General features: G+C 51.0%; 1 protein-coding gene across 1 annotated transcript in view; it reads right to left on the bottom strand.

Annotated features, from left to right (window-relative positions):
• Window positions 1–13714, bottom strand: part of FAM178B (family with sequence similarity 178 member B) — a 104261-nt gene that overhangs the window by 41860 nt on the left and 48687 nt on the right. Inside the window, exons 8-10 of the mRNA XM_056129041.1 lie at window positions 6640–6754; window positions 292–385; window positions 5–181 (exon numbers count right to left, since the gene is read on the bottom strand). Coding sequence (XP_055985016.1) covers window positions 5–181; window positions 292–385; window positions 6640–6754 — 386 coding nt within the window. The remainder of the gene's footprint in view (window positions 1–4; window positions 182–291; window positions 386–6639; window positions 6755–13714) is intronic.

The raw sequence follows: 13714 nt of genomic DNA, 5'->3' as shown, positions 1-13714 counted from the left end.
CTACCTTCCCGGGCCAATCCTGAATGTTCTGCAGGAGCAGGAGCAGGAGCTGCTGGAGGTCCGTTTTGGGCAGCAGGCGGAGCCCCGTGTCCAGGCTGACACGGCACAGCAGCTCAATCAGGCCCAGGAGGTCACTGTCAGGGTAGGCCCCCGGCTGGCCAAGGGCACAGAGGGTCAGGATCTGGGCAAAAGAGAGAGCACAAGGTCAGGGGGGCCCCATGAATTGAGATGGCTCAGGGGTGTCCCTATTGCGACACCCTGGGGGTCCCTGGAGAGGGCCTGCACTCTCACCTTATAGATGAAGCTCAGGCTGGTGTCCAAGGCAATCTCCTGAGAGGGGTCCAGTGGCTCAGGCTGGCTCGGGCTGGTCTTGCTTTTCTGCCCTCTTCAGCGGAGAGGAAAACAAAGGACATAATGGAGAGTGAGGTGCAGGGGCCCCTGAGTACTCAGTCAAGGACTCTGTTGGCCTGTATGAGGCCCATTACTGATGCACGAATCCCCCTAAGTGCAGAGGATTACAAACTATAGCTTTGGGGTCTCTCCCACTGTGTGAGGCTCAGGGTTAGGGCCCAAGGTGGTGGCTGGGAGGACAGCACCTGTCCTGCAAGCATGAGGTCCTGACCCCATCTCTGGCACCGCCCCACACTTACTAGTATATGCCATCCCAGCCACAACTGTGCATGCTCCTCAGGACCAAGAGTGTGTCCCCAGCATGGCAACAGAGACAGCAATAACAAAGGGAGAAGAGGAAATCATTCAGTTAGGTTTGGTTTGGGGGCCACACCCAGAAAAGCTCAGGGCTTATTTCTGCTCTGTACTCAAGGATCACTCCTGGCGGGACTTGGGGGGGGACCAACACTGTGGGTTAGCCACAGTGTTAAGGAAAGTGTCCTACCCTCTGTACTATCTCTTGGTCCTGGAAACCCTTATTTAAAAAAAAAATCCCATAAAACCATATTGAGAGAAAAAGGAACCCAGGAGCTGGTTCTGGTTTTAGGTATCTGAGGGAATTTGTCCCTAGGATATTGAGGAGGGGGATAAAGGCATCTTAGGTTTGGGCAGGAGGGCTGTTATAAGCCCACTCCATGGCCCTTGTGTGTTGACTCCTTCCCTGACAGCGGCTTCCCCATGAGTGAAAGATGAAGCATCTTCCAGACCCCTGGCCTCCGAGAACCTGATGGTGGTAGTGACATTCCCTCCTCTCATCTGCTGCTTTTCTTTTTTCTTTTTGTTTTGGATCACACCTGGTGATGCTCAGGACTTCCTCCTGGCTCTGCACTCAGGGGTCACTCCTAGGTGAGGCTCAGGGGAACATGGGGTGACGCTCCCTGCTCTAGTTTTCGTGTTCTGGGACTTATATTCTGTTGTTCCAAGAGTTCTCAGCCCTGCAGCAGCTGTGGCAATCCCAGCCCACATGCAGCATGCAGGCTGATGCCAAGTAGTTCTCACATCAGGTTGGTTTCTGAAGGCAGCAATTAAGGTGAAAACCCAAGAAAGAAAAAGTCCACATGAGCACCCTCCCCTCTGTGGGATCTCCTTGTGTTATCAGTCCAAGCCGGGAGGCCAGAGCCGGGCCTTGTGGGGAAACCTGGTGATGGTGTTCTTCTTTCTCTTCTGATTGGCTTCTGGCCATGCCCAGTGATGCTTAGGAACTACTCCCAGTAATACAGGGGGCTGCTCCTGCTGATGCTCAGGTGGTAGAAGGAACCTGGGCCCCCTGCATGCCCACATGCAAAGCATGCACTCAGCTTAAGCCCACTAAACTCTCTAATCCCCTAAAAGAGATGCTTTTAAAGACCAGTCACGCTGAGAGGCAGGGCAGGAGATGCCCAGCAAGCACACTCAGTGGACCATGGTCTGTGGGACAGCCCTTGCTCCCGTCACATGAGTAGTGGGGACCCCTAATAAGCATATGAGCTGATGACGAGGCCCCCTTTGTGGTCTCATCCACTGCTCCATGTGCGCAATTGGCCTGGAGTGCCTGGTAATAGCAGGTACTGAGAAAAGGGAAGCTCTCAGTGATGACACTTGACAACAGTCTCTGAGGCCACTCTCATGGGCAGCAGCGTCCTGGGAGTTCTGGTGGGCTTCCCGATGCTATTTCTCAACGGGAGTTGGGGGTGGTTGGGATGGGATGGGGGGAGGGCAGAGGAAGCCCTAGCACATGGAGCAGGAGCCAGAAAGCCCAGCTGGCAACAGCAAGGCCTAGGTCTTGGCCCAATATTCTTACCAAGTTTTGCATTTGTTAGGGCCAGAGAGTGAGCAAATGAGCCGAGGTGGCATTGGCACATTTGGGGACACTCTGGGTCTGTGCCGATAGGGGCAGGAAGTCAGGATGGTTGCAGTTCAGGTGCACACACAGGGTGACTTCCCAAGGGGTGGGGGCAGTCGCTATGGCAGTGGCTTCATGGTTGTGTAAAGGGGAGGGAATATGCAGAAAGTGCAGTTGGTTGAGGTCCTGAACTTGGTCCCCTCTCCTAACCCTTCGCAAGCAGAGGGCGAACAGCATTGTAAACACAAGCACCACAGCGGGGCTTCTGTCCGTCTGAAGTGTCTGAGACTGGAGACTGCTGTTACCGGGTGCACATCCGCAGATTCCAGCAGGAGGCCACAGAACCCAAGAAGGTCCTCGTCACAAGCCCAGTAAGCCCATGTTTCCCAATGATCATGCAGGAGGCTCAATAAGTTCATTGAGGCACATTAAGTTAAACAAAGCTATGGATGGTTCTACCCAGGGTCCCTGATCTTGCCTGTCACAGCACCATCTCTGTCACTGCAGTCTTGGGGCCTGCTCACTCTGCTCATCAGTGACACTACTCTTGGGCCCATGCTGTGTGGTCTGTGGAAGATGGGAGGGGGCAGCAGTAGCCCTGCCACTCCCAGGGTCAGAACCACATACCAGCCCACACCCCAGTGACCCAGCTCAACCTGGCTGAGGTTAAGGCAAAGAAGAGGATAGAGGTGAAGTTAATGGCAAAAGAGAAGCCACTTTTACCTGGATCCAATTTCAGGATCTCAAGATAGTCACTTCCTACTTCCCATCCTTTAGCCCCCTTTGATAGGATGCCCTTCCAGTGTATTAACTGGCACTATTTACTGGTTGGCCTCTCATCCCCTGGTGACCCTCTCAGAGACCCAAGGGAAGATGCTTCCAGTTCTTAGCAACATCAGGGCCACTGGTCTTCAGTGGTCAGTCCTATGAGCTGGGTTTTGTAATTGGGAGCTGCTCGGAGAACCAGCTTCCCCTCTCTTTGTTCCCTCTTCTGTTGCCCCTTTTCCCCAGATGCCCTTCCCACAGTAGGGCCTCACTGACTCTGATGCAGGTCTTGATCTGAGGGGCTAGCACCCCATCACTGAGCTGCACTCCCACCCTGAGACAGATCTTTCTGAAAGGAAATCTTTGTTCATTTGCTTTGTTTTGGGGACACACCTAGTGGTGCTCAGGGGTTACTAGTTAATGCTTAGGATCAATGCTTAGGGTCATTTCCAGGTGCACTCGGGGATCATGTGGTGCCGAGGATCCAACCTGGGCCTCCTGCATGCAAAGCACGTGCTCAGCACGAGCTCTCTCTCCCGGCTCCTGGAAAAAAATGTGAGATGCTTCCCTAGGTGGCAAGCAATTTTCAGGACATCTAAGAATGGCACAGTAGTGACTGGTCTGTCAGTCTGGCAGCAGCTGGAAAGGCAGTCTCACTGGGAGGGCAGGCGAATAGACAATCCAGCCCCTCATTTCCCGCCTTGGCTCCTGTGAGAGCTCAGGGCGCCTGAAGGAGTTCATCCCTAGCTGAGCCCTGAATGAGGACCATTCTGGAAATCAACCGAGAAGAAACCAAGTGAACTGAGCCTGGCTAGGAGCTGGTGGAGGAGGCAGCCCCTGCAGTTTCTCCTGCACTTCAAGTATCCAGGAAGGAGGCCATACCCCAAGGAGGAAGACACTGTAATCGCTGGTGCTTCCTGACACTCCAGAGGTGTCCTCTTGCAAGTCACATATCTTGGAGCTTCCCCAAGCACAGCAGCCTGGAAGCAACTCAGAAACCCACCCCCACCCTGAACCCTTCGGGCTCAGGCCTGTCTGCGTCTCCAGGGACTGTTCGTTCAGGCCGGAAAACCTTCCTAGGCCCACCCAGTGGCTTGGCTGCTGGTCCCAGCCATTCTTCCAGAGCTATAACAGGTGGCCATCAGTCACAACTTCCGGGCCAGCTGTGACCCCTGCAGTGTCAACAGTCAGCCAAGGTGTGGACCCATGGAAAGAGGCAGAGGTGTCCAAACAGCCCCGGGGTGCATGACTGCACAGCCCTGCAGTGCCTTGGGGCAAGTCTTGGGACTAGGCAACTGCCTGTGTCCCACGAAGTGCCTGGGAAACTCCAGTCCTCGGGGAAAATATCTGAGATAGTGACCCGAAAGAGCACAATTCCAGTGACCCCTGTCCCCTGTAGCCTCCCCACTGGGTGGATCTGAGCTGAAGCTAAGGGGCAGGAAGTCACAAATCCAGGGCAGACAGGAGGGGAGTGTGGGGTGTATGCAGATCTTTGCAGAGTGCAGGCCCCAGGGCAGCACCTTTGAGCTTGGGGGCCTTTCTGCTTGCCAAGTGAACACTGGGTATGCACCAGTGCAGGGAGCTGGCTTTCCCTAAAGCCCCCCAGGCCCTCACCCCTCTGTGCAGCTCTGTTCTTGAGTGATTCTCTTCCATCTCGGCTGCTGGGGACTGGGCTCGGGCAGGACGCTAGAGACTGAGGAAGCTGAAGGGCAGGCTGGCACATGCATGGGTATTTATAGCAGGGCTGAGTGAGCTTTGGTCTGGTTGGGTTTGGCAGACAATTACTACACACAGCCATGGAACAGGTTCTTAGGAAGACTTGAACCTGACCTCCCTCTCAGGAACACCCACCCACCACAGCCCGGGAACAGCCCTGTAGTTCCTGGGGCCACGCAACAGTCTGTTTAAGCTCCTCACAGGCCCTCCAATCTCAAACAAACTTCACCAAGAATTTGCAAAAGAGAGTTCGGATGCGGTAGGGCCAAGGATGTGATCTGGTGGTAGTGCTCATATCTTGTGCGTGTTAGCCCTGAGTTCGATCCCCAGCAACAGAAATAAAAAATTAAGCACCCCTGCCTGTGGCAGGAATGATATTAAAGGCCTGGGCCTTGCATATGGCTGACCCAAATTTGAATACTCAGCACCACAAAGAGTCCCCTGAACATGGCCAGGGGTCACTTCTGAGCACAGAGTCAAGAATGCCCCTGAACACTGCAGGGCATGGCTCAAAACAACAGTAAAAAAAAATTAAGCCCCCACCTCCCACCAAGCACTGCCAGGTGTGGTTTCAAAACAAAGTGCTTGGATATGCAAATATTCACACAATAAGCTATTAAATATAAATATTTTCACAACTCAGGCCTCACTCACCCACCCACCTACAGGTGACTTATGTCCTAAGGGGTTCTGTCCCTAGAAGACAGAGGTGGGTAAGCATAACAGCATGTCAGTGCATAGACAGAGCACCCATAAAACAAAACTGGCACTCACAAGGAAATGACAAGTCAAGTTTGTCTTGGAGGACATGAGCTGACGCTGTAACTGGGGTAAGCCGGGGAATTTGTTTTAATTTCTGCTATTTTGTGGTGCCATGTTCCCAGCTCGAAGATTTGATTTTTAATGTTTTTTTAAAATGCACATACTGCTCTTCTGAGTACTGCTGGGTGTGGTTCCCAAGCTGGGAAAAAGGTGCATATTAAAGTCCAAAGAGACAGCGCAAGGGTTGAGGTACTTGCATATGCCTGGCCCAGGGTCCATCACTGGCATTCCCTGAGATCACAAGGAGCTCAGAGTCAGGAGTAAGCCCTGAGTGCCCCTCGGTGTGGCCCCTCTCCCAAAAACAAATAAAAATGCAAGTGAGCCAGGATTGTAGTTTAGTGGTAGAGCACGTGCTTCATATGTATGAAAAAGAACATAAAGTAATCACAGAAACCCTTTGGTTCTGATTTCTAACACAAAACTGAGGATGCACCAACATGCTTTGTACAGTTAATGACCAGCTGAAACTACTTTTGCATACTCAAAAAAACTTCAATGTTTTTGACTGATTGATTTTAGTTTGGGGGTCACACTTGGGTTTGCTCAGGGGCTACTCCTAGCTCTGGGCCTGAAGGTCATGAGCTAGCAATGATCAGGGGACTTTTCTGTTCCAGAGATCAAGTCTGAGACTCCCACATGCAAAGTATGTGTTCCAGCCTATTGAGCTCTCTGGACACTTGAAAATACTTTAATATCTCCCAGTATATGTTTAGAAGAACCTTTGTTTGGTGATATGCATTGCTGGTGAGATATGCAGAAATGCAACTGCACATATGTCAGATGTATTTCTACTTACAGGAGCCATTCCCTGTGGTACCTGGGGGCCTCCAGAGTTATAGCAGGTAGTGCTGGAGCTCAAGCCATGTAGTACACGTGATCTGACTCAGCACGCACTCTATCACCCTGAACTACCTGGACCATTTTACATACATTTCGTTAAGTGTTAATACTTTGACATTAATACTAAGATGCAATATGCAAGCACCTGTATGATTTAACATCTATGATTTCATGGGCTTGAAGACAAAAAAGAAGAAAGGACAGTGAGGAGGGGAAGGACTCACCTCCCACACTCCTGATCAGGCTCCTGGGGGAAGAGATGGACATCATGGGCGCCCAGGTTGTGAAATGCCTCCACGATCTCCTGGAGAGAGGGGTGCCACAGGTTCAGGTCTCCCTCTGTCAAGCAAAGAAGGGCAGAGGTGAGGGAGGTGGGGGCTGGTTACAAGGCTCCCACGGAGACACAGGGGTTGATCCTGCCTTCTGAGGCTGCAGGGTGTCATCTGCAGACATGCAGGAGCTGGAGGTTTCCAGGGCTTCCTGAAGCTTAGGGCACTGGCACTTGTAGCCTCTGTTCTTCAAGGGATAGTCACGCTCCAGGCCCAGGGCTGGGGAGTAACTGGGCACAGACAAGCTCAGCAGTCATCAGGGCATTGACCCAGCCAGGAGTTCTAGACCAGACTCCTCAAACCGCAAGACTCAGAAGAGCCCCACCTCACCACTGGCTCTAGCATGGGGCTGACGATGGCTGGGAGTGTAACGCCGACTTCTGCCACCTGGCTGCAACACTGGGATGTGCCCAGGTCCCCAGTCCCAACAGCCTGGAAGGCATCTCCTCAGCCAGCCTCAGCTCCCAGCATCCTTCTTTCATCACTAGTTCAACTGAGTATCAGTGACTATCTGGTCAGGTGAAGCCATCAGCCAACACTCTGGGCTTTCTCTTCTGTAGAACACCAAGGGGCATTTCCAGAAACAGGAGGACAGAAAACAACCAAGCCCAATGTGATCAGTGAATCTCCCAGGAAGGTATCACACAATTCCCACCTGTGTCTGCACTGTGACTTCCCACTCCTGCAAAAGGTGGGCCCAGGTCTCCACCTGTCATCACTCTGCACCATCTCATGTGTGGATTTATCTACTTTTCAATCTACTGGAATGTAAATCCTATGAAGGAGGCTCTAGTCTGAGCTGTCTGCAGACCCAGATCTTAGAGGAATGGCTGCTATGGGAGGGCTTTTTCTTTCTTTCTTTTTTTAAAATAGTGCCAGGGATCGAACTCAGGGCCTCACACATGCAAGGCAAATGCTCTCCACCTGCTGACTGCTATAAAGGAAGATGAACAAATGAATGAAGGAGTGAATGGAGAAAATTCTAATCAAACCTGACAGAGTTGTACGGAGCTATGACTGAAATAGAAAGTTACAAGATAATCTGGCAGTATCAAGAACATAAACGCTGGAGCAGGGTGAGAGAGCTCAAAGGCTAGAACCCTGAGTTTAAGAACAGGCGCTGAAAGGTCCCCCAAGCAACCCAGGGAGTGTAACACCCTCCCCACCACCACCCTCAACCCCCCAGCATCTTGGATGGTGCAAAAAGGAAACAAACATTAAAAAAAATCCGAATGCAGAATTTGATAATGGGCAGTCTTTGCAATCAAGAACTTGGAAACCGAGCATGAGGCTTGTTGGAAGGACATGCTTTGCCATTCTAATGGTTCCCTAAGGGTCCACAGCAATGAGCCCCAAGTGTGGAGGCGCCAAACATAAAGAAGTGCCCTGGGCTGGGGAGATGACTCAAAAGGCTTGCTCAGTTTGATCCCGACACCAAATGGTCTCCCAAGTACTGCCTGGAGCAGCAGCCCAATAAACAAAATAAAGAAGTGGTCCAGTGAAGATCTTGACCTCAGGGAGCTCTCAGTGTGGGAGGGCAAGGATTCCAGGCAAATAAACACAAGGGAGTTTGTGCAAAACCTAAGACAGGCAACAGAAGCAACGGGTACATGCGTGTTCAGAGATCAGGCATTCACTGGGGCAGGGGCAGGGATGGGAGTGGGAAGGAAGTGTTGCAGGCAGATAGGAAGGGGGGGCCCTGGTAAAGTACTTTTGGGAAATAATAAATAAAACTAAGGAGATTGCCTAACCCTGAAGCAGTCCAAGGCATGAAGACCACATGCAAATACTGAGCTCTTTGGAGAAAAGAAACTTAGGCCCCACTCAGAGAAAGACAGTCCTTCAGAAAAGGAGAAGCCACAGAAGAAGCTATGTGATTGTGGCAGATCCATAAACAGAGCAGGCCTGAGATTATGAGCAGACCATCAAGAGTGGAAGGTTTTCCTGTGTCAAAGCCCACATTAATTTTTATGTGTGCAAAAGCTCAGAAAAAAACATTTGGAAGACATGCATAAAAGTTCCTCCTGAAAGCCATTCAGAGGTTGCTCTTTTTCCTTAAACACGTTCTTCCTTTTTTTCTTTTTCCTCTCCTGTTACATCTTTCTAAGTAAGTTTCCGTAAAAACTACCTTGCTTCACCATTTCGCCTCCTCCTGAAATTCTTTTCTGTGAGGGAAAGGAGTGACCTGATTAAAGCCAGGCAATTCCCTGAGCACTGGTGACCGAGATGGGCTGAGCAGAAAGGTAGAAGTACTCTTCCCTAGCTACCTCTCTTGTTCCCCACTTTACCAAATCACCGGTAATAGAAGTAAGAGAAGTATGCACCCAGCAAAGGAACAGAAGTGACCAAGGCAGAGGTGCATGACCAAGCACTGCCCACCACCTCCCCCAACTCTGGCCAGACCCACAGTAAGAAGTGGAGCATCCCAGCCTAGGACTGGAGTGCTCTAAGGCTGGGCATGGCCTTTGCCTCCCGGAGGTCTCTGCTGCATGGCAGCACACAGTACCCCATGCACTGCTACGTGTGACCCAAACACAAAGCTGGGAGGAGGCCCTGAGCACCATGGGTATAGCCCAAAATAAAAAAAAAAAAACTGAAGAAGAAATGGAGCAGCCTAAAGGCATGGAGATCTGGTCACAGCAGACGGAGGAATGGAGGGTCTCTGAGTCCCATCCAAGGACGTTTCCATGGCGTCAAGTGTCTCTCTCTTTGGAAATGTATATGGGTCGGGGCTTACCCAACAAGTAATTAGACTCTTAGAGGAGGAAAAACTTTCTTCTTTTTTTTTCCTCTCCGGCAACTTAACAAGAGATCAGTAATGACAGCCCTTGCCAGCTCACAAACCGGCAGGGAAGGACGCCTGCAGAACACAATGCGGCCCGGCCCGGAGAGAGCTGTTTACCAGAGCCCTCAGGAGCCTCGGCACGTATGTGCATGCAGAAGTGGGCGGCGATGAACTTTCCAGAGAGGGAGAGACACATGTGGAAAGAGAATCAAGCCCAGGGAAGGTCCTGGGAGGCCTGGCTGGGCCCAACATCCTGTCGGTCTCACACCCCGAAGGTCACTCTGATCTGACAGCCCCCCGCCCACAGGGGAATCTGCTACTCTGAAACCTCCCCTCACCTCGGGGAGGGGGCTGGTGCCCATCAGCCTCTACCTGGACCCTGGCCTCACCCCCTCTCCGGCTCCTGCCCCATAGTCACCCTCCACCACAGTGTAATCCCGACTGGGGTGCAGGAGCAGGGGCAGAGACAGGGGCTGGGATGCCTTGGGATCCACCAGCCCCCTGAACACCCCTGGAAGTTGGCTAAGGGAGGAAGGCACTGGGAACCCATAATTAATGCTACCTCTAAAAGCAGGCCACGTGCTCATCTTCCCTCTAAGTGCCCAGTACAAATGAGCGTTTTCTGGAGAGCCAATACAGAAGAAAAGGCGAGCTCAAGGTTTCCAGCTCCCGCTTCTAACTCGGTTTCTCCACGCCCACGGCACAGTCATTTGAGGTGATTTCCCAGGGGAGCACCAGGGCCCTGAGCCTGTTTAAATGCCAGCGCTAACGGAGGGTGAGCATCTGGCCTCTGCTGAGCAGCTGAGCTATGGGCCTCCTTGTCGGCTGCTCTCCCGGGTAGGTAGGGGGAGTGCAGCTTAGGGGAAGCAGTGGAGAAAAGTATCAGGCCTAAAATAAAAGCAACTTTTCCATCTGTGCCTGTGAAGAAGCTGCGACTTCATATAAGGCCACACTGTTCTCCTGGCACTCTCTGTGCAGAATGGGAAAACCACACTCCCCGCGGCCCCCGCCCCCCACCCCGAGTCTTCCCGGAGCCTCTCCAGGTGCCAGCCCCAGCAGTCCTGGCCTGGCCTGGGACTCCAGGATTCTCTCCCACTCTCCCACCTGGTCTATCTTGGTCATAGTGTGAGATGGCTGACTCTCTGTTCTCCCACCACTTCCAACCTAAGTTACCAAGGAGCACTCGTGGGAACTGCCCTGCAGGGCCAAGCAGCTCCATCTGCCTGCTCCTGGCCCTGCCTCTGGACTCCACAGTGCCACAGCTGGAAAGGTCCCCATCAGCTACAGTGGTGAGGGCTGGGCTTCCTCAAGGGGCTCCCAGCCTGCTGGGTGAGGCCTGCTCCGAGCTGGGCTCTAGCTCCAGGCTCACCACATCTAGGGGAGGCCTCAGGTCTCACTGTTGCTCATCCTGCCAAATCTAATTACTTCACTTCTCTCGGCAGTTTGTTTTTAAATTTAAGCTTGCTTCAATATGGCTGGCTTTAGTCAATCAGTTTTAGCTTTAGTTATTTAAAATTTTACCAGTTTCCAACAATTTGAAAGTAGGACATTTCCATTTGGTCTGACTGGCACTACTTCTGGGTCTGGGAACGCTATTATTATGAATTTATATGGAAAAAAATAGAGAGTCCCCATTGCACACCACACACACACACACACACACTCAACCCATCTACAAGTCACACATACACACACACACAGCCCAACCAGACCCCCATACACACAATCAAGTATCTATGTGCATACAACTCTGACCCACTCCTCAAACAACCCCATACTCACATCCCACACACATGCACACACAGAGATCGTGTCAGCTCCTGGTCCACTTATTCATAGGAGTAAGACTGTAAGAGGGTAGGTGCCACTGTCCCTAGGCCACCTTGTAACTCACACCACCACCTGGTGTCAACTAACACCTAATGCACCCAGGCCTCTGGTGAGTAGGACAGACAAGCACTGTGCTCAACATCACATCTATTCGTATTGGTGATAACTAAGTTTAGCTATAAGGAACCGAAAACAAAATAGTAACCCACAAATAGTAACCCATGCTCACACTTAGATAAATGTAAGCATGCATGTATGCACATGCATGTGTGTCTCTGCGTGTGTCTGGTGTGTACCAGAAATCAAAGCCAGGGCTTCACACATGCAAGGCAAGTGTCCTACATGCAAAGCATCCCTGGCCCTAAATAAGTTAGAATTTTATGTCTGAGATGAAAGAGATGTCTCAGTGGGCATCCCTAGTGAAGGGGTGGATTGATCTTTAGGGTCCTGGCTTTCCATCCTCTGCCCTACCCTGCTCAGCAGCATATACCAACCTCTGCCTTCCATGTTTCCCCAGAGTCCAGCATGGCTACTAGAGGCCAGCTATTTACTCTAAGCTCCAGGCAACCAATTCCTGACTTTCTCATCTCAGCAGGTGTGCCTGCACTGGTTTTAAGGATGCAGGCTCCACTCAGGATGACTCAGAAAGGAAATTTTGCAAATTGCTTTCCCAAGTTTAAAAGCAAGAATCTGAGGAGTTGAGGATGAGTTAATGGTATAACACTTCCCTGGCATGTGGAAAGCAATGGGTTCAACTCCCAGCACTACAAATAAGAAAAAGAAGCCAGAAGTTGAGATTGATGTAAACTCAACTGAAGGGCTTCCCAGTAATATTTCAAATTGCATCAGGTTCTCACACTTTGGATTTCAGAACCTGAGATTTTTTTTTTAATATTCATGATCTCTGGAATAAAATGAAATAGAGAACATTAAATGCTGGTAAAGAGAGCAACAGGGACTCTCAATGCCGGTGGAAACACAAAATGGTACAGCTACTTTTGTGAGTCAGACTGGTGAACTTACAAAACTAAACATATTCCTGTGTACAATCCCGTAGTAGTGCTCCTTGGTACACCTCACATCAAAGCATGTGTCCCCATGAGACACTGCATGGCAAAGCTTATAGCAGCTTCGCTCACAACTGTGAAAAACCTGGAAGCAACAAAGATGTCCTTCCATTGGCAAATGGATGAGAGTATAGCAGGAAATCATTCTAGACCACACTATAACACTAATGCACCATGAAAAGACATGGAAAAACTACCCATGCACAGTGCCAAGTGAAAGAGCCAGTCTTTCCCTGCTGAGAAGCCCAGCACCTCACACCCACCCAACATCCTCTGGCATATGGACTGCCCAGCTTCACAGCTCCATGACTAATCTTGAGATTCCAAGCTGCTGAATTGTCCCAGTTCCAGAGCTCCCAGTGCATGCAGCCACAGAGGCGGCCAAGGTGTACTTTCTAATTTCACAGTACTGACAGCCCAGTAGGAGCACAGAAAATCCGATGGGAAAGTTGCATAGAAGGCAACGACACTCAGGAAGCAAGACAGGCTTGGGGGTGGGTGGGAAACTGAGACATTGTGGAGGGGGATTGGTATTGGAACATTGAATTTCTAAAACAACTGTATCATGAACAACAGCGCAGCGGGTAGGGCGTCTGCCTTGCACGCAGCCAACATGGCCGACCCGAGTTCGATTCCTCCGCCCCTCTCGGAGAGCCCGGCAAGCTACCGAGAGTATTTGATATGCCAGACACAGTAACAACAAAGTCTCCAATGGAGACGTTACTGGGCCCGCTCGAGCAAATCGACGATCAACGGGAGGGCCTTTACTTTACTTGTAAATCACAGTGTTTAAATAAAATTCCAAACATTGAAAAAAAAAGCCAGTTTGAAAAGGCTACACAGTTCTACAACACTCTGGGAAAAGCAAACAAGAGAGCCAGTAGAAAGCCTGAGGCTGTCAGGTGCTCAGAGAGAGGGAAGGATGCAGAGGTGGAACAGAGGACTCAGAACAGTGAAATATTCCATGAGACAAGTCAGTGGGAGAGGGCTGCACACGTGTGCTATGGGGAGCAGCCACAAAGTGAAGGGCAGGGTCCACTCTGCTGGAGGAAAGGCCCAACCCATGCCCAGTGCAATGGTGCTAGGCTTGTCTGCTACTTTGGGGTCTATTAGAAGCAACTTGAAAAGTGACCACCTGTCTCCTACTCTCAGTGACTGGTTTTATTCGTGTTGAGGGCATGATGCACTTCAGCTCTGGGGTTTAAAAATATTCTCAAGTGATGCCACTATGAAGTCCAGTGTGGGACACTTTGCTGCTGCAAAGACAGTTCGTGCAACACAGCAACAG

Source organism: Sorex fumeus, unplaced genomic scaffold (assembly GCF_029834395.1).
Source record: "Sorex fumeus unplaced genomic scaffold, SorFum_2.1 ptg000006l, whole genome shotgun sequence".
Taxonomy (NCBI): domain Eukaryota; kingdom Metazoa; phylum Chordata; class Mammalia; order Eulipotyphla; family Soricidae; genus Sorex; species Sorex fumeus.
The sequence above is the reverse complement of the archived record's forward strand: the minus strand, read 5'-3'. Positions and strand labels throughout refer to the sequence as shown.